The sequence below is a fragment of the Excalfactoria chinensis genome, chromosome 4 (assembly GCF_039878825.1).
Source record: "Excalfactoria chinensis isolate bCotChi1 chromosome 4, bCotChi1.hap2, whole genome shotgun sequence".
Lineage (NCBI taxonomy): Eukaryota > Metazoa > Chordata > Aves > Galliformes > Phasianidae > Excalfactoria > Excalfactoria chinensis.
The window spans coordinates 40,262,691-40,283,421 of NC_092828.1; the positions used below are offsets into that span (position 1 = coordinate 40,262,691).

Consider the following 20,731-nt stretch of genomic DNA (forward strand, 5'->3'; position numbering starts at 1 on the left):
TCTATGTGGATAATGGGACATGTGGGGTGAAAGCACATTAATTTCTTGTGCCTTGTTTCTCTCAGATGACTGTCTTTTCTGCTGTAGCACCATAACCTTGATAAGGCACTGCTGAACCCACACGCTGCTGGGGTCCTGCTGCCCATCTGCACCTGCTGTGTGTCTGGGAAAATGCTCTGAAGACCAGGAGGGAAGCAGCTTTGCATTCTCTCATCTCTTTTGTACTGGCAAGAACTGCCCTGAACGACATGCTGCTGCCTGCTTCTTATAGGAATTCTATTTGAGGGCTGCTCCAAAAGCAATGCCCCTGCTTTATTATGTTGGCCTGTGATGTCAGGTGTTGGTGGTACGGTAGTAGAGCAGAGGTTGCCAACCTTTTGTCTTGCCTGAGCTACCATAAGTGGTGTTGTCTTGGGCTGCACATAAAATATTTAACACAGTTAATGTATATAATAACAAAACTTATATAAAATAAATCTTTTATTAAAACATTAAAAAACAAATAGAGAAACAAAAGCATGAAGGGCTTGAAAAATCAACCCTATGAGGAGAGGCTAAGGAAGCTGGGGCTGTTTAGTCTGGGGAAAAGGAGGCTGAGGGGAGACCTTATCGCTCTCTTCCAGTATCTGAAAGGTGCTTACAATGAGAAGTCTCTTCTCACTGGTGACAGGACAAGGGGAAATGGCCTCAAGTTGTGCCAGGGTAAGCTTGGGTTGGACGTTAGGAAACACTTCTTTACAGAAAGGGTAGTCAAGTACTGGAATAGGCTCCCCAGGGAGGTGGTTGAGTTGCCATCCCTGAATGTGTTTTAGAGCCATTTGGATGTGGTGCTCAAAGATATGATTTAGCAGAAGGTTATTAGAGTTAGGGTACTATGGTTAAGCTGTAGTTGGACTTGATGATCTTCAAGGTCTTTTCCAACCTGGGTAATTCTATGAAACTAGTGGATATGTGCCATACAATTATTTGTCACCACATGAGTTAGCACTGTGCTGTGTCCCATGCCTTTGTTTCAGCCCAGACCCATTTGAAGTTGCTAGTTCATAGAATTACTCAATCGTGAACCATTTCAGTATGAAATTTGCAGTTGGAACATAATATGAAGTATTCTGGGACAGTAATTTACAGCAGTGTCATTCCTGAAGATCTTTCAATGAAGGGAGCAGCATGGGAAAAAGAAGCATGGTCACTCCCTGCTTGTCTCTTACTATGGGCTGACAGGATATAAGGTAATACATATACAAACATGCACACACACACATGCTGCTTGATAGCAGAAAATGCCAGCTGTGAAAGGAAGGATCAGCTCCCTCAGCAACTCTTCCTGAGAAATTCAGAATCATGGAATTACCCAGGCTGGAAAAGACCTCAAAGATCATCAGGTCCAACCACAGCCTAACCATAGTACCCTAACTCTAACAACCCTCTGCTAAATCATATCCCTGAGCACCTCATCCAAACAGCTCTTAAACACATCCAGGGACAGTGACTCAACCACTCCCACCAGAAGCAGGTGTGTATGAGAAACTTCTATGCTCTGAATGGAGCTGGAGCCATCCAAGTAAGTGTTCTCCAAGCCCGGAAAAAGGATTTCAGCAGAAGAATTCAATCCAACTCTGCCAGATTCATGCATGTCTCGTAGAGTCATGTCCTTAGGGGCTGTAGGACTCTCTAAAGAGCCCATAAAGAAGAGAAAATAGCAGAATTCAGTACAAACTCTACCCTATCAGTGTGGAGTGCAATGCAGTAGGTAATGTCTCTGCCTTGCCTATTGTAGAGTACAATCGGCTGAATTCAGGAAACACAAAGCATCTTTATTTCCACAGTATATAAGTGGAGAGATTTTTCTGAGTAGCACAGTAAATTTTTCATGAGAGAGGAGCAGGCCTTGGTGAGGAGAGGCTGGAGAAAGCTTTCTGAATCCTGCCTTTGTCTGCAACACAAGTCATCTCTCTATAAGTGGTTCTACATGAAGCCCAATTTGTTTCACAAGAAGAGAGACCTCACATGTTATTATCCAGCAGGTAGCACGTGAAGGAATAATTGCTACTTCTGCTTTTTCGCTCCTATTTTGCTTTCATTTCCTATGGTTTTGGTGATCTTTCTTCTGCTCTTTTGTCCACCTTCACTCTGCCAATTTAAAATGTGGAAGGAATTCACAGTAAAGGTGACTTCCACATGTGCTAGAGAAAAGGTGGGATGGAAACGTTGCAATTTCATTACCTATTCCTTTATGGCTAAATTTGGGTTGTTGCTGGGTAAATGGGATACAGTGTGAAAGCAAAGCATGGGCTACATCTGAATCTGCCTCTTATCCTTCTCCAGGCAAGCTACTCAGAGAAAGATTCATGACGTTTGAAGAAGCCGTCCTCAATAGGAGAGCACTTCTCCATCTGATCACAGCACAAGAGAAGGAACACGAAGACAAAGTATGTTCATCTTCACCTTTGCATTGATGGCAAGCCTTGTTCTTCAATATGGGCAACGCACAGTTTGTCAGTGCATAAGGGCTACTATGAAAGCTATTAGTCAGAACTTCTATTCAGCTTGATTTGACCATTGCCTTTGTTTGAAGAGTGTGGGGGGAAAAAAGCTTTTTCTATCTGTACAGATCAGAAGGAGGGAAATAAGGATAGTAACATATGAGCACAGAAATGGAAAAGGAGAGCGTGCTAAAAGGGATCAGCTCCGAACATGCTGCCTCCTTATGAGAAACTTATTGGGCAGAGAGGAGCTAAACTAAGCAGCACCATCTAGTGTCAGGCTAGGAACAGAGCTGGTGCCTTGATCCTTCAGGGACTTCTGCCTGTGTCAGTCAGATTCCTTCCAGAAAACCTAATGCACTAATCCATTAGGAAATAAGCGGTAATTTCTAGATAAAACAGGTCTTAGCTTACTTTATGTTCTTCTCAAACAGGACTTACACAAAAAGTAGCTCTTTCTTGCACTGAACTCACAATTCAATTCAATTTTTTCCCCTATTACGCTGCTGAATGCAGTGATTCCTTGGTCCAGTCTTGTGACCTCGTTTTTCATCTTTGTCTAGTTCCTCATTAATCATTTACATGAAACGGTAACAAACATGCCTAGTAACATTCTTGATAAGCACATATTCATCCACTTTTTTTCCTTTTAGTAAAATCCGTAAAGAGGACGTGGGTTTGGTCTACTCCATCAAGCCATGATATGGGCCATGAACGTGTGATTCTCCCTAATACCTAAAGCTCAAATTCACAAAGGCATTTAAGAGCCCCAAACCCATATTAATATAACTTGCTGTCATATATTTATATATGTGTATATGTAATAATCATTGCTTTTTATGGTCCTCCCTGAAGGTCTACTGAGTCCAGCATGCACACACCAGAATAAAAACTTGGTCAGTGCTACAAAGACTACTGGACGTTCTCCACAGTCATGATTACCCCAGGAAAGGCATGAGTTCTGTGGATAAACAGTGGAAGCACTCAAGTTAGAAGCAAGTTTGAGTGTGCTCGTTTTGAGAGCAAAGAAAAATGTTCAGTCTGAAAAGTCTCTGATTCCCAGTTCCTAAGATTCCATCCCTTGGTATATACCGGACTTTCTGCACCAAATCAAAACGACTTCTGGTAAGTAACATCCAAGACTACTTTGTCTTCTTTCCACTTCACTGCTTATCACTCAAAAGGTTGTTTCCACCACCTTAATGCACTGCACAAGTACCAAGTGCCCGCAGCCCAAAGACAATGGATTGGCTAAGGCCACAGGAGGGACTGGGAACGTCAAGGAGAGTTTAGAACAGCAAAGCCAAACCTCCCACCACTCTGACCCGAAAGACACGCTTCCTACTCTACTGGAATGCAAAGAGCTGTGTGTGCTGACATACTGCCGAACTTCAGGTGCACTGTGTCAGAAGGAAACATCTTCAGCCAAGAGTGGTGTTTGTGAGCATCCTTTATTCTTAGACTGTGTTAGCCTCTAACAAGGGCTGTTTTTCTATGTCTAGGGAAAAAAAACAAAACCATAAATCAGTTAAAACAAGCACATAAAACAAAACACAGGAGAATGAAGGAGAATGAGGTTGTTATAAGGTTTCTTTAAAGAAATAGGAATCTTTCAGCTGCTCCCAGAGGAGCTGTGTTCTCTTAGCAGCGGGCATCTAACCATACAGCTTTAAGTCATGTTTCGATAAGGGAGGTGTTCACTGACTTTTGTTTCAGTGTGTGGTTTCCTGGTCTGTGGGGAAAGCTTATGTTTTCTGTTTTTCAAAAACTGGAATTGTCATCTACATCACATTGACTTGTGAAGACAGAACTCCCTGAGGTCCCTGGGTGGTGCCCACAGTCAGTTTCAGAGGACTGTCATGCAAAGGCTCAGCAGTCAGTTTTGCCTTCAAAGCAGACAGACGAGGTTAATTTAGTCTACTATTGCCATAAGCAAATGGTCATCTCTAGGAACAGTACGATCACACCCAATACCGCTCCAGTTTGTGAGCCTTCCCAACAAACCAGCCAATCACCACTCCTAGCTGTGATCATTACATGACTCTGTTCCCTTCTGCAATATTTGCTAACTAATATTGCTCTCTTTCTTCATTAATGATTTGCAAAGAAACAACCATAATTCATATTCCAAAAGTCGTTCTCCCATGTACCTATTTGCTCACCATTTCTAATTAAGTTCATGAAAGATTAATTCCTTAATTGTGATGTTTATTAATTATCTGTTTCTCCATTTACAGATTGGCAGCATTACTTCTATTCCTTAATTAGCTCACAACAACTGCAGAAAATGTGAGTCATCTCCTTCATTCTCTCTGCCTCTTGGGCAAATTATTGGCTGATTGGTCTTCTAGTCCACCTACTGTCCTACATCTTGCTTGCAAGAAAGCCATTGAGGCCCTGGAGTGTGTGCAAAGAAGGGCAATGAAGCTGCGAGGGCTCTGTTGCACAAGTCTTATGGGGAGAAGCTGAGGGAGCTGGGGTTGTTCAGTCTGGAGAAGAGGAGGCTCAGGGGAGACCTTATGGCTTTCTGCAGCTTGTGAGGAGATTGTGGCAAGGTGGGGGTCAACCTCTGCTCCTGGGTAACAGCAATAGGATGAGAGAGAATGGCCTCAAGTTGTACCAGAGAAGGTTCAGGTTGGATATTAGGAAACGCTGATTCTCTGACAGCGGTGATGCAGTGGCACAGGCTGCCCAGGGAGGTGGGTGGATGTGGCACTGGGGGATGTGGTCAGCAGATGGTCTGGGGGTTGGATGTGATGATCCTACTGGTCTCTTCCAACCCTCATGATGCTGTGATTCTAAAGAGAGCACTCAGGCACCTGAATCCCCTCCCAAATCACGCACACTGAGGGAAGGTCTCTATCCCTCCTCCACTCCTGGAGGTGCCTGCACACCTCCACACTCCACAGGTGCTTCAAGCACCACGGACGCCCCAGCACCCCACCAGGAGCCCTCCGTCCTCCCCCTCTCCTACAGGTACCCCAGCCGAGGGCTCAGCCCAGGCCCTCCGCGCCCCGCCCCTCCGCTCCGTGCCCGGCCTCTCTCCATCCCCTCGCCCGTTGTGCCTCGCTCCCTGCCTTGCCCCTCCGCACTCCGACCGTTGGCTCACGGCGATGGCGGCGAAGCTGACGATGCGCATTCTGATGCTCGTTGTCCTCACCGGTAGCGGTGGCCGGGCTGGGAGGGTGGCAGCGGGGACGGTCCCGGTCCCGCATCGAGGGCTGTGGGAAGGGGAGAGAAAAGGGTCGGGCGAGGGCGCGGGGAGAAGGACGAAGAGTCGGGATGGGGCGAACTCAGGCAGGACCCGGCCGGTAACGCCGCCTCTCTCCCTGCAGGGCTGCTCTTGTGCCCCGGAGCTGATGCCAGCACCCCGGTGAGTGAGGCTTGCCCGCTGCTGAGACCCGCAGCTGCCTGTGCCAGCAGTATGCCTGCCTTGGGGCTGCAGCGCTGCTGTCCCGGGGAGCTGGCCTCTGCGTTCCCATCTGTCACCTGCCGGGTCTGTGCGTGTCCTTCCTGTGTAAAGCCGTGCTTGATATCCTTTGTGTCTGTCTTCCCCAGCCGGCGTGCGAGAAGTACAGCCGTCTGCCTGGATGTCCGAGGGACTACAACCCAGTCTGTGGGACTGATGGACAGACCTACGGCAACGAATGTGTGCTCTGCCTTTCCAACAGGTAGGCACTTACTGCACATCCTCCCCTTCCTTTCTCTGCGGAAACGTTCACCCTCACTTCCCCATTAAGTGAAGAGTTATCACTTGCTCACTGTCTGTTAACTGCGCTTCTAGCATTTTCTCAAAGTTCCTTGCATTGGTTTTTATTGTGATACCTATAAGTAGCTCAACTTGGGTTAACTGCTAGTATTAAGGAGTGTGTCACAGCGTGGGCTTTGCTTGTAGTGTTCGCACAGTTCACACGCTGCCATTAAATACAAACATAGAATCACAGAAAGATTTGGGTTGGAAGGGACCCCAGTGATCATTCAGTCTCAACCCCCTGCCCTGGGTTGGCTGCCTCCTCACCAGTTCAGGTTTCCCAGGGTTCCAGCCAATGTGTCCTTCAGAGCCTCCAGGGATGGGGCATCCACAGCTTCTCTGGGCAGCCTGTGCCAGCAAATAAAACTTCTACCTGCTACATTTAAGATTTAATAGCAAGTGTTATTGTATAGTATGCAATACCGGACTCTTGGACATCTCCCATCAGAAATTTACAGAAAACATGAAAGACCCAGCTGAAATGCAGCTGTAAGTGAAAAGAGTTTACTGTCAAGATCCAATTTCTTGCGCTCCCTTTCACAGAGAAAAGTAAGAATGCCAAATGTTAGGAGAAAATACTGTTGTGCCATTCCGGTTTTCTAACAGTCAAGAATAAGATCTCCTGCTCTCCTTGAAAGGTGTCATTTTATCCTTTAATAATTTCATAGTTTTTAAAACAACTTGAAAACACAGAACATCATACCCTAATAAACACTGTTACGTCCATTGTGACTAGCTAGAAAGCTCTGCAGTGCAGGTTCTCATTACAAATTGAGAGGAGCTGCTTTGTGAATCAAATTGGATGGTGAAGCACCATTTATATTAATATGATAAGAAAATAATAGGATTCTTGTTTCTATCAGAGGGGAGACGTGCAGGTAGCAGAACAGCAGTGATGGACGTTTACAGAATCAGAAATACAGCTCAAGGAAGGGAAAACTAAAATATGTTCCTGACTTCAGGGTGAAGGGAAAGGTTAATTGTGACGGGATCACTTGCAAAATTCAAATGAGCAAGTTAGAGAGAGCATGGGTCAGAATAGGGGAAATATCAAAGGTGTCAGAGGACAATTTAAGGAACTAATATTTAAAACAATGGATGTTTTAGAAGTGTATTTTAACATACTTTTCCACATCAAAGTATGTTTACAAGTGTGCAGATCTGCAGAGTTTGGTAACGTTCTCGCTGGTGTACATCACAAACTATCCAAGAAAATAACAAAATTGGAACAAAAATTGGCAAACCAATTGGCAAACCTGCAGTCTGAGTAACATTTAGAAACCCCAGCAAATCAAGGGGTGCATATAGTGCAACCGGTGAAAAGGGCAGAGAAGAGGCGCTGTCATGATACCTTATCAGGAGCCTATCCGTTTGTGCTATGTAGAATGGTACTGGAGTAAGTTATTAAGCGATAGACACATAGACAGCCAGAGGGGGGGAAAAAGAATGAGTAAGCAAAGCTGACACAGATTTGTCAGAAACAATCCAGAAAAATCCATGAGATAACTTGCCTATCAGAGTAGAAGGAAGCAGAAGTGTTACTCCTTGACTCTTCCTACTGAATTCCCAGCATTAGAACTTCTTCCCATGATACAGACTGTGAAGTTTGGCTTGCATTAGTGCTTTGCCATGGACACTTCAGTCCTCACTGTGAGATTTGTTGTGTGGTTTGATACTGCTCAGGTTTGCAGGGTTTTTACTGGGTTCTTATAGGTAACAAAGCCTGAAGTGAGGCTGTCTCTAAGTTATTAGCTCTGTGTGCGTAATTCATCCACCTGTTCATCAGTTTCTTTGCAATAAGGCTTGCTGCAAGTAATGCAAATAAATGTATTGCTACTTTTAGCTGAATGTATAAATATATTGTCCCTTTTAACTGAATGTTAACATGGAAGAGTTTGCTTTATAAAATGTCTCTGTGAAATGAAAGTGCGGTGCTTCTCCTCTAAAATATTTTCTGTTCTTCTTGCAGCGAAGAAAATAAGAATGTCCAGATTTACAAGAATGGAATGTGCTGATATGGCAGATGTCAACTCTTCAAGCAAATGAGGACAAAGTCAGTCCAAATAGAAACAGCTCATTAAAAGTAGTTTCTCTGTAGTCTGCCCTAGTAAATAAACTTGCATTTTAAACAAAGTCCTGTGAGTGTACTTGAACCACATAGCCATAACTTAGAACCTGAATTTCAATTGATTATTTCATGTAAGACTGATCATAGGGCAATGAAGAGATACCCTGGCAGCTTACCAGGAACAGTCAGTTCTTTGTGAGGCACCAAGAGCCATTTCCCACAGCACTACCTGGCAGCAGCCAGGTTTCAGCACCTCCACCTTGGGCAGCACAAGCTACCACTCCTTTCTGGAAGGATCAGAACCCCTGGGGCCCACAGCCCATGCCTGCCTGCACTCAGTTAGTGTAAAGAATAACTGTTTGCAAAGTGATCTTGTGTGGCTTCACTGGAGGGCAGGAAATTTAGAACAGTGGTAGAATGGGAGTATGGACGCATGCCACAGGCCCTACTGCTTTCTAGTCTTCCTCAAGAAATGACGCCTCTCATTCAGCAGAGATCTACAGAGAAGGTGGGTACAAGAGCTTCTGTATTCGGTATATCGAACACATTCTCTTTCCTTCCTATTTCTGGGGCCATTGACTTTGGAAGGAGTTACTTGGAGGGGAAGGAGTTGGCTTGAAGCATGCTGAATTACCCAGGAACAGAGGCCACAAGACACTGCTCTGGGTCTTGCAACCCTCTTATTCTTGATACCCAGAAATGCTTGGATCAGGCAGCATAAACTTTTCCACTGAATCAAACCAGAAGTATTTCTTTTTGATGGAACAGAAACTCATAAACTATATACATTGCCCATCTTACTGTAATAATTAAACAGAATAACTGAAACAGGAGCTGTCCAAAGTCTTGTTTTTGTAAACCTCTTTGGATTAGACTTTAGCTTTTATGTATTGTATTGTTATTCACCTTCCTGTCAGACAGACAATCCATCAATTAGGGAAACTTTTATCAGGTTTGTTGTAACTGCTGTGGCTGTATTGCCTAACTTCCCTTTTGTTCTTTGCTGTAGGATTTTGAATTGTGCTTTGTAATTCCTGCTGTTCTTCAATCAGTTTAAATGTACGTTTCCCTCTGAAGCAAAGAAAAATATTTCTCCTAAGAAGAGAGAAGCTGATGTTTAGCATTAAGTCATGCTATGTTTGTCTCTGCCAGGAATAAATAAATTCCCAGCCTCCTTCAAATTAAAAATTAAGGCTGGATTTCTTACCAGTGTTGTGTGATCGCTATATTTGATCTGTCAGATGCATAAAAATCCATATATCCCTTTGATTGCTTGATGCATTGACTTGACCTCATCTACTAATGGTATTTATTTATGAACCGGATAAAACCAATAACAAAAAAGGATGTTATCATCACCTTTAGACACCAGTGGGCCATATGCCAAGCACTAGCTTATCACATTTGCGTGACAGTAAGAAGGGATTATATTAGTTTAATAGCATGATTTTGCAAAAAAGACATGAAAGGATCTCTTTTCTGTCTGATCTCAGATGGCTGGATAATATTTTACTTAATTATTATAATTTTTGTCTGTCTGCTTATGTTATTTTCTAACTTCCTAGGATCAGCACAGACTTGAAGTGATTGGGAGGAGAACATGCAGCCATCTGTCTTAGTCAAGTCAAAAGCTGTCACATTAGCTATTGCTGATGATGAGGAAGGAAGGGCAAAACACACAACATATATTTTTCCCTTACTGAAGTTCAGTGTTTCTCTCTAATTAAGAAATTGTTGCAAAAATATACTTCAATGTTGCCTTTAATTCTGCGGTCACGTTCTTTTAAGTACAACACCTATGTAATTTTTGCAGTTTGCTCCAACCAAAATAATAGAAACAACAACAAGAAGAAGGAATGGCCACCATTCTTGGTCAGTGAACATCCTGAGAAATGCAAAGTAGAGCTGCTTGCTGCCTCTGAGGATCTGTGTGAATTTATTTGCAACGCTTTCCTACGTGAATCAATATTGATCTCTACAAATCAGCATTTGCGTTTTCCTGCCAAGCAAGAGGTACGTACCATCCTTAGATCAGAGATTTGATTCAAGGCCTGCCATAAAGTAGGCCGTGAAAACATGCCCCTGGTTCCCTGGATCAGTATGAATTATTTTGTTCCTCACTGCTCTAAAACAAGGGCTTTTTAGTGATTAAATTCCTGACTTTCCCTCCCATTGAAACATCAAAAAGGATACATGCATAAACAAAATGTTCTGTAGGTTTCACACACTGTTGCCCAGCACACACTGTGGGTGTGCTCAGGACTGCCAGACTCCTGCTCCCTGCTTGGTTGTCCTCAGTTTGGCAGTGCTCAGACCCTTCTCTTCAGGCACTGTTTTGGCAGTTTGTAGATTTTGTGAACCAAAGGCATTATCACGCTTGCATGCTTCCCCTTTGTTGCCAGTGTGTTGTTAGCCTCTTCTGTTAAATAGTTACTGTGTTTGTCCTGGGTTGCAGTGGACCATGAACAAGAGCAGAAAGGAGAGGTCTAACATTGAGAACCGTGGTCTAAATTCCACAGGAGACTGGTCAGAGAGGCAAGCATTAATTTATGGGGTTTTAATATTGCTCACTAGGTGGCAGCATTTATTCTTTTCTGCACCTCATTTTGTTTTACGTTCTCAAGTCCAGAAGGGATCTATGAATAACTATTGTCTGTGTACATAAATATTCTGTAGGAGTTGTTTCTTTTCATGCATATTATTAGTGTCATTACAGCCCTGATACACAGTCAAACTCATTAAACTTGGCAGAGTGAACTTGTGTTTTTTCTCATCATTGAATCCAAGTATGTTCACTGCAGAAAACTCTACAGGATAATATTTTGCAGTAATTTTATTCTGTGGACAGATGCCTTGGAAATAAACCTACAGTGTTCACTGCCATGCTTAGGATTACACTTATTATCTACCAGTGAGAAGTTTTGTGAGATTCTGGTACACTTATAACATGCTCTACCTTTCAAGGAGATGTGATATCTTTTCTCTGGACTTCATAAGCAAAAGCATTTAGGGTTGACTTAAAGCTTCAGACATACATTATTCTATTCCTGCATTACCAGTAGAAGAGGCAGAGGTGCTGAAAAATCCTTTGTTGTCATATCTGTGTTTGGAAGTTGTGTAGGTTTGCAACTGTAGTGAAAATTTAAAACCACATGTATTGTTATCAGCTGAGAGCTAGCTAATAGGGAAAGAAATGTTTGCCTACTCTTCTTAGTTGATTATATTAATTTTGCTATATCATCTCCCGACAGACACTACTTTTAGACTCTGCAATGCACAAGCCAGAAGGCATATATGGAATAATGTGCTAGAGCAGGAATCTTGTACACAGTTTCAGCCACCATGACAATAACTGCTTTCTGCCTCACCAGCAGCTGGGCTGAACCTGAACCAAGTAGTCAAGGGAATGTTACCAGAGTAGGTTTTCATTTCCTGACAGTCTTTGGGCAGTGAGAAAGTAGAGATCTCTCTCCTTCTTTTTACCTTCTGCTAGCTCCCTAATCAGACCCTGATCAGAGGACTGAAGACGTTGTGCTGACATCAAGTGGTGTATATGAACAGTCAGGAGAAAACTGACTGATAACTGAAAAAATAGTTTAAAGAAAAAAAAGTGTGGGAAATCCATACATATCATCATAATGTATTTTCTTGTCCTGTTAAGTGTTCAAAAGATCCAAGCAGAAAACCAATTTGATGCTAAGTGATACAGAAGAAAAACCCAAACAAGTATGAGGCACTGGCACAGGTTGCCCATGGAGGTGGTAGAAGTCCTGGAGACACTCAAGGTCAGTCTGGATGCAGCTACCTGGTGTAGCTGCTGGTGCCCCTGTTCACTGCAGGGCAGTTGGGCTAGATGATCTTTAGAGATTTCTTCCAACTAAAATGATTCTATGATTCTGTGATCTCAGTCTCTCAGAAATGCTGGGGGTTTTTTTGTTTGGTTGGTTTTTGTTTTTTGTTTTGTCCATTTAACAGCCCAGAAAACACGTCTTCTCCTATCTCTGAGCTCCTTTCCATTCTACTCTTCTGAATGTGTTTGGGCTCTGGGCATGGGAAAAAAAACACTGAAAAATAGTCTTAAGCACATTCCTTGGATTTTTCTCATCACCACTGCTCTGCTGATGCACTGTGCAGCTGTGCAGATATATATAGGCAGAGATACTGCAGAGAACCTGCCTATTTTGACATGCAGATACTTGATCTGAATGATTGATTGTGTGTCCTGAGGAAGTAACAGGGGAGGCAGGTAGATGCCAAATCAAAAACAGTAGTCAAGCGGTAGGAACTTGTACTTGCTCTGCAGGCAGGAGCTCCTCCGTTCCTGCATGCCAAATAAAGAGTTCAGCATTGTTTCATTTTGTTATCCTCTTCGCTCAGCAGTGAAGTGGTTAACTGTGGTTAAATACTTTATGCAGAGGAAGTACATCGGATCATTCATGCTTCAGCTCCTAATGCTAGTGAAAGACAGCTAGGTTGTGACAGAAGCTTTAAAAAACTCAGCTGGAAGACAGAAGTTGTGCAGTGATGAGATCACGTTTAGTCCTCCTAAAGCACTCAGCCCAACTGAAAGGTTTCATTGTATTTGAAAGGAACGTGTCTTAGAACTAACCCTATAGCAAGGCCCAGGCCCTGATCCAGCCCAAAGACTTCTCTGCAGACCTTCCCCAGCCATATGCTCCCCTCCTTGTAGTGCTTCCTCCCTGTGTCAACGTTTGTCAGCTGTCTGGTGACCTAAGTGGGTGAATGCATCTGGGTCTTTTGTAAGAGTAATCAGTTCCCTGATTCAGTTGTCTGCTGGGTTGCGCAAGACCTTTTGTTGGCCAACTAGGGTGAGGAACAAGACAAGAGGCAGGGAGGAGGCGTTGCTTTCTTGAGGAACACTGGTTTAGCACATGCACTGCACAGCGGTCAAAGGTTGTGTTATTTACATGCTGTCACTGGTGTATTAACTGCTCCATGGTGAGGGCGATGAAATACTGTGCTGCTGTGAGGAAAAGGCAACAGGGGAAGGGTAACATAGGCTGCAATACTGGATCCTCCACTTTAACTGCTTGCTAGTTTGAAGAATAGCCACAGGTTCCTGGACCTTGATGAGCTCCTTGCACAACATTTCACACAAGGTCTTGTTCTACTATTTCACATCCCTACATTCTAAAAGTCATTGATGGTCTTGTCAGTAAAGTATAAATTTGCAGTCAGTATCAACTGAAGAGTTGTATTTAAATTCCGCTGAGGCCATGGAGTGCAAAAGATATCTTAAAGTAGGCAAGTTGAATGATGTGTGCGCCACCGGGGCACACAGGCAGAGGCATTAATATCTCCTGATTTCCAGGGTTTCTGTTGACTGTCTCTTCTGTGTTCTTCATCAGTCAACACAGTGTTGCTGTCCCAAACATAACAAAAGGTTCAGAGTCTCTGATTTTCCATCTCTGCACAATCTGTCTTATGTTTTGTAGTGATACTTTTCGATCTCTTAGCATCAGCCTTCGAGAGGAATCTGGCTCCATCTTCTCTCCAGTAGGTAGTTGTGGATAAAGATGCTGTCCTTCTTTTTTCCAGGATGTGCAAATCTAGATCTCTCAGCCTCACCTTGCACATCCTGTGCTTTGGTCCCTCAAGCATCAAAGTGGCACTGCACTGGACTCACTCCAAGTCCCAAAGTCTTTTTTATTGGGTAGCCCAAACTGCACCCATATCCAGATGTGGTCACATCCAGTCCCAGTACATAGGAAGAATGGAAAGAACCTTTCCATTTATTCCTGTTGTTGCACTCCTGCTCTATGGGAAAGACAAAAGAGAGATCCATGCAGAAAGGTTTGATTTTTTTTCTTTGAACAGAGAGCTAAGACTCCAATTTATCACAGAAATGCTAGCTCCCTTAAGGTGATGTTTATGTGACAGCTCCATTAGTCTTCTCAAATTGTCTGTAGAGCCTTAGCTGCTAGAGATGCTGAAGAGACTGAATATCTCTTTAAGAGTTTGCAGGACAGGAGGCTAAATCCAACACAAGAGCTCATCTCCTCTGACTTTGGCATCCAGAAGTTCGGGTATGCCCCTGAGGAGTCAGTGAAGTCAGGGCAATTCATAGCTTAAGCTATGCTCAGGAAGAGAAATGTCTTTGAGGACAATACCTTTCTGTCCAGGAAGTGTATCATCTGCCTGGACTGATTTGCTTGGCACTTTTAAGCCTAGTGCACTGATAATTGACAAAGCAGCAACAATAGTTCAAGAGGGAATGACCTTAAGTTGCACCAGGAGAGGTTCAGAATGGGTATTAGGAAACATTTATTCACTGAAAGAGTGGTGATGCACTAGAATAGGCTGTCCAGGGAGGTGGTGGTGTTACCATTCCTGGAGGTGTTCAGGAAACATAGAGGAGATGTGGCACTGAGGGATATGGTTAGTGGGCATGGTGAGGATGGGTTGGCCATTAGATGGGGACCTTAGATGTCTTCTCTTAGAGGTTTTGTATTTTTTTTCCAGCCTAAATAATTGTGCAGTTCTATGAATCTAATATGTTCTGTTCCTCTCAATTCTGATGCGGATCTCTAAAATGGCTTTTTGGTCTTGCTACGAGAGCAAGGAACACAGCACAAAATGTAAGGTAGAACTATATCCCACTGCACCATAAGGAAAGGAGTATCCCAACAGCTGACCTTGCCAACTGCTAACAAAATATATGTTTTTTTGTTTTGCCTACAGATTGTATTTACCATGATGACACAATGGCATTCTTGTGCACCCAGATGAGCTGTGGGAATGTTGCTGTCCCATGACAGTTCTCAGTGCACTCAGACCTCTAATCCAGCCTGACAGTCAGTAACACAGGCTGAAAACAGGAGCTAGTTCAAACCGGCACATGTACAATCAAAACAAGCTGCAAAGCATGGGTAACCCCTACAAGCTGATATCCCACTGCAGAGATGGTGATCTAACTCAGCAGTACACATCACAGCAGCACAGGGATGACGCTAAGTTGGTAATGGGTAGACAAACGAGCTACTTGTAATCATCCTGTGATCTGTGTCTGGAGACCTCAATGGCAAGGTGAGATGACACTGTTACCTTAAGCTGTCCTTGATGCCTTGACAAAGAAACTGTGGGACACCAACAGTGCTGTACAGCAGATGGCAGTGAGAGGCCTGGGTAGTGTCATCAGTGGAACACCTGAGAAGGTGAAACAGATTTTCCTTTGCTGCCTCCAGGTGAAAAGATGCCAGTGGAAGGCGGTGCATGATTGAAAGGAGACTGAACAGATTCAGAAAAATAAATGCTGTTTTTTGCTAAGATCACATTCCAGCCTCTGAAATCAGTGCAGATACAGAGGAAAAATGTACACACAAAGAAATGGATTCTTGGCCCAATATCTGCCTTGGAATTGTTTCTAAAAACCCTTGGAAGCAATGGTAAAAAATAAAAAAGGAAGGGAGAGGCATGAACAGTGAGAAGCACTTCATCACTGAGGAAGCACAAGGAAGCTGCTTCTGACACAGGACATGAAGGATGTTGTTTCTTCAGAGATTACCAGTGAGAGCATGTTGGCACCAGGTGAACTCCCTTTGCGGTGACAATCACTTTCATCTCTTCTCCTAGTGGTCTTTCACTTGGAGAAGGTCACTACAGTCCCAGTTACTGGGCATATCTGTCCTTTGGCTCCCCACGTACTGGAAAACTGGATGCACACCAGTCTGATTCTTGCAGCTGTGACAGTCTCTGGTGCTAAAGGTGCTTTTCAGCCTGGAAAAATGAGCAGACAATGTCTTCGATTTCCAATATTTCTTCAACATTTATTAATATTTAAACAATGATATTTATATTATTATATTTATAGCTTTTATGGCCTTGTAAATGGAACATTTTGGTGTAACATTTTGGCTGAAGATGAGCTTTTAGCATTTTCTAAAAGGGAGAAAAGGACAAACTGAGGCAGCAGACATAAAGGAAGAGAGAGAAGAAACTCAAGGGTGCTCCTGCACAATCATGTACTTCTGCCAGCTACACTGGCAAAGCCAAGAGCTCTTCTGAAGGAGAAATTTGGCTATAAGCAGGGGACCAAGGACATGAGTTGTCCTTCTACAAACTGGGCTGCTTCATAACAGATAAAATGAACCAGGCTTTTCACTGCCCCATGCCAATAGGCTTGTTCCCATTCAACTCTTTTCAGACACATTCTCCAGTGTGAGTGCACTGCTGGTGCTCTCTGTACTGGAAGGGCTGAGATCCCTTCTGAGGCTGAGTGCTCCTTACTCCGCAGTGCTAATGCAGGGTATGCAGTATGCAGACCCATCTGCTCTGGCAGAAGACATTCATGAGAAAGTGGTCACAGAAATCCAGTAGGAAGATCACTGCTCTCCAGCAAAACTTTCCTGCTCAGGCTCCTAGCCCATAGATATTCAAACCTAAAATAAACACTGTGCACTAACCCCAGCTACCTCCATTACAGAGTAGCTAAGGATCATGGAAGCTCCCCACAATGTTTAATAGACAAATCAGTCGCTGTGGCTGTACTGGGGAATTTGTCATGACTCAGACAAAGCTAAAGCACAATGCTGCCTTCCACAGCACCTGGGCAGTTCTCTTCTCTATAGGAACAGCCAGGGAAGCTCCCAATGACTGGGAACATCCCAGGGCAATCAACTCACTCCCCATGGCTTCAAGGCTGTTTGAGCAATGACAAGTCTGCCATGAGCATACCCATTTTGGTCAGCCGTGTGGAGAAGACTGTTGGCAGCTAGAACCCAGCTAACTGTGGCACTTTCAGTGCCAGCAGCAAAAGTCAGGTTACTACAGGCTAAAACATGTTCTAAGTTAATGTCACAGAAATCTCTGACAGCTGGCAGCCAGAGGAGAGTACCTTTCTCCATCTCCTGCCCTCCTTGTCCTATGTTGTTGTGCCTGCCCCTGTTCCCACCACCCTGCAGTGCTGGTGAGGCACCACTTTCCTCTTGTCTTCCCTAGCAGCTGGAAACCAGACAGCTCTGGGTGATGCAAGCTGTGCTGCTGCATGTCCAGCTGCTGACCTGTGTTCCCAAGCCCTAACATCAGTCTGTTTGGACACTAGTTTTGAAACTGAGGTATGGAAACACTTTGGAGGCATAGATGGATAAATAGCATTCACACAAATGTTTCTTTCACTGCAGTTTTGCTCACAGACCTGTAAGCAAGGTTTGTTGGGTGCTTCCCCATGTCAACAGGCACCTACCTTTTGTGCTCACCCTCTTGCAGTGGCAAATGTAGTGTCCCAGATGAAACCAGCTGCAAGAGCTGCAGGGTATGGCTGGCTGGGGGCAGTGGCAGGGACCCTTCCAGCTGCGAAGTGTCATTTGCAGGTGCCCCAAGGGTGCCCCAGCAACCATGGGTGTGTTGCATGGAGATACCCCCAAAGACAGTCTTCAGGCTTGTGGTGACAGCTCAGCTGGTGGTCACCTCTCTGCAGGTGCCCAAACTGGTCTGACAGAAACCAGACCGCTGCTGGCTGCGTGTCACCACCATTGCAAGGGCCAGGTCCTGCCAAGGCTTTGCAGCCAACACCCAACAGGCAGGGGCACCCACCAAGCCCCTCACAGCCAGCAGGTGGGAGGACAGCACAAAAAGTCACCTTTTAACTGATGGATGCTTCCCACAGGGCACAGGGTGTTGATATACCACCCCCTCAGAAAAAACACTGAAGAGGCCAGGGATGGTGGCTGGGCCTGGTGAGCATGGCACTGATGGGCTGCCTGGCCTGGGGACTGGACATGGAAATGTGGTCCTTGTCCCTTGCTGTGAGTGCTGAGGGGAAGTACCTGATCACAGTGGTACAGCTGCAAAGAGACGCTCATGGGTGCCTGTGCTTACCCCTCCACATCCCCTAACTACCCTGGTCTTTCTGCTCAGCATGCCTGCAGCCAAAGGTCACACTGGTGACACACCTGGTAGAGTGAGTCCCTGCCCTAGTTAGGGACTTGAGTCAGGACTTAGGAAGCCCAACAGCTTTGCCCTAAAGGTTCTGACAGGGATTGCTTTCTATAGGCATCTCCTAGCCTACCAGCTCCCCTACTTTCACCCTGAAAAATGTGCAACCCTTTGACATGTTGGGAGGGCACTTGTTCTTCTTCACATTCCCCTCTCGTCAGGAGGAGCACAGAGAAAATCTACGCATCTCCTCCTGCCTCTTCCCTACTTTCCTGATCCCTGGTGCTGGATCCAACGTATTCCTGGGCTGGGCACACCAGGCACCTCACACATGTGATGCCCAGCTGGCTCTCTGCATGCTAGGACCTGCTCTGCCTGCAAGCCATGGCAGTACTGTTGAAAAGCCTCCTGGCAAGAAACTGCAAGCATCAGAGCCCATTTTAGTAACTTCAAAACAATCTGGTAAGTAAGAGGGAGAAAAGAATGGAGAAAGATTGTACCCGAGGCAGAGATTGCACATGGAAATACCAAAGAGATTACAGTGTTCTGTTCTCTCAGAAGTATTGGCACAACTGGAGAAGCAATAAAGCACCACAGTTTCCATCAGCTTGGTGGTATCCAGTGGACAAAAGAATGGCAGGGATCTTATTGGAAGCCACACCTGATTTGTTTGGCCTGAATCAGCTCTGATGCTGAGGAGAGACAGCCTCTACCCTGCCTACTGAAAAAAAAGACACCAAAAGGAGAGTGCAGCCCGGAGGGACGGTGAGCAGCCCAGCTCATGGAACGGGGATAGCAAAAGCTCCAGGGAAGCTCCACTTTGGTCAAGGGGAGTTAGCCAGTGTCCTTCAGAGCTACAGCAAGGGAGCAGCCTGAAAACGTGTCCATGGGGATACAGCATTGCCAGGCATCGTTTTTCTGGGGAAAGGCTGTTTAAGTTGTTCTGTGCATCTTTTGCTGCTTTTTTGCCAGCTTTTTGATCAAAAGATCGGTGATTCAGTAAAGTTATGTTTCAGAGTCTCCAGCAAAGGCATTTGTTAGCTGCTTGCACTTCTGTGGAGCAATCCAATGCTTTTCTGGGGCAAGTGGTTTTTGCAGGTAGGAACATCATCAGGTGCCAGAGATATCCTTTGAGTCAGTACTGACCTGTTAGGAAACTAAGTGAAATGGAAGCCAAAAAATTCTGTAAAGCTGTGTAGCCAGAAAACCCCAGCACATCATTATAAAAAAGAAAAACAGGAAAGCAAAGCAGAAGATGGCTTTTGCAGTCCCCTTTTGCATTTGTGTGTCACGGGGAGAAGGGAAGATTTTGTTCTCCTTCTGATGTTGGTTTTCAGGGGGTGGAAGAAGTTTCGGGAAAGTGCACAGGTCACTTCTCTGCTTTCCTCTCCAACCTTTTTCCATCCTGTCTCCACTCTTCTGTAGGGGAATATTCAAGCCAGGATGGCCTTGAGCTATGCGTTCATTTCTCCAAACAAAGCGTCTCCAGCCAACACTCTGCCGTAGTGCAAGTACTTGGATGATACCCAAGTCTCTGCGAGATGAGTCCCGACAAGTGGGATGCCAAACATATGCTGCAACTGCCGGCTGCTCACTGCAATGCCACGGCATCATGCAAAATTGTTGAGTGCACATCGTGCCAGCTGCACTTTTTCCCCTGAAGGAAGGAAGATTTCTTGATGGGCCTGGAGGCAGTCTGCATGCTGCTCCTTTAATCTGACTCTCCTGTCAGAGGGACTGCATCTGGGGCCAGGATATTTTCCAGGTGAGGCACAAACTCCAGCAGTACTTTGACTTTCTCCCAGGAAGAGAAATTCTAAAGGACTTCAGGATCAGAAAAGCGTTAGTTTTTGCCATCCAGATACAGGCAGTTTCACGACCTGACTTTAGCGCTGTTGTTGCAGGACTCCCAGCAGCCCTCATACCATTTCAGTGGCACGTCTCAGCCTGAAATATGTCACTGCCAGCGTTCCCTGTGCAAGTCTGGGCTGGATTCAGAGGTAAGGAAAATAGTTCTTTTTTTTCCACATTGAAAACATTCTCTCTGTTGATAGCAATAAACGATGGAAGAGAGAAGTCCTTCCTATTATTCACATTTTTCAGTGTTTGGGGCACTTGCATGAAAGTAGATTACAGCTCACAAATGCAAGCAGAGCAGCTGGGCCTGCACTCCTGTCCCTCCAGCCACGTCTCCTTGACCTGCTCGCCATGGCAACCCCTGCTCCTGTTGCTCAGCACCAGCTACAAACATGATGTATCCTCTTGGCTGGGTGCTGGCCCAAGACACACAGGTTCGGGTCTTCTCCCAGGAAGTTCCTCTCCCAGCACAACTTAGTTTGTCGTGCAATATCACTGTAGTAACAGCACTTCTGCTTGATAAGTGCCATCCCAATAGGAATATTGGCACTGGTTTGTCCACTCTTTGGCACAGATCTCTTTGCAATACCCACACTTTTGCAATACCCATGATTTAGCCCATGTCTCCCCTCACACTACAAAACCACTCAAAGTTCAGAAGAGTTTTGTCTAATTGCT

The 20,731-nt window shown here is 44.8% G+C and overlaps 1 protein-coding gene across 2 annotated transcripts; it reads left to right on the forward strand.

The window, feature by feature from the left end:
• Window positions 1-5,504: 5,504 nt before the first annotated feature.
• Window positions 5,505-9,510, forward strand: SPINK2 (serine peptidase inhibitor Kazal type 2). 2 transcript variants are annotated; one of them, XR_011903432.1, is made up of 5 exons: window positions 5,505-5,645; window positions 5,819-5,856; window positions 6,042-6,154; window positions 8,204-8,810; window positions 9,312-9,510. XR_011903432.1 is itself a non-coding variant. In XM_072335498.1 (4 exons), exons 1-4 carry the CDS (start codon window positions 5,597-5,599, stop codon window positions 8,247-8,249), a joined length of 246 nt encoding a protein of 81 aa, XP_072191599.1. In that variant the 5' UTR covers window positions 5,505-5,596; the 3' UTR covers window positions 8,250-9,126. The 2 variants fall into 2 exon arrangements, 1 of the variants encoding a protein (XP_072191599.1); XM_072335498.1 differs by lacking the exon at window positions 9,312-9,510 and having other exon boundaries at window positions 8,204-9,126.
• The last annotated feature ends 11,221 nt before the right edge of the window (window positions 9,511-20,731 follow it).

Coding starts and splice junctions, on each gene's coding strand:
- SPINK2 (XM_072335498.1), top strand. CDS start 5,597: ATGGCGGCGAAGCTGACGATGCGCATTCTGATGCTCGTTGTCCTCACC. Junction 5,646..5,818: donor GATGCTCGTTGTCCTCACCG/GTAGCGGTGGCC, acceptor CTCTCCCTGCAG/GGCTGCTCTTGTGCCCCGGA. Junction 5,857..6,041: donor GAGCTGATGCCAGCACCCCG/GTGAGTGAGGCT, acceptor TGTCTTCCCCAG/CCGGCGTGCGAGAAGTACAG.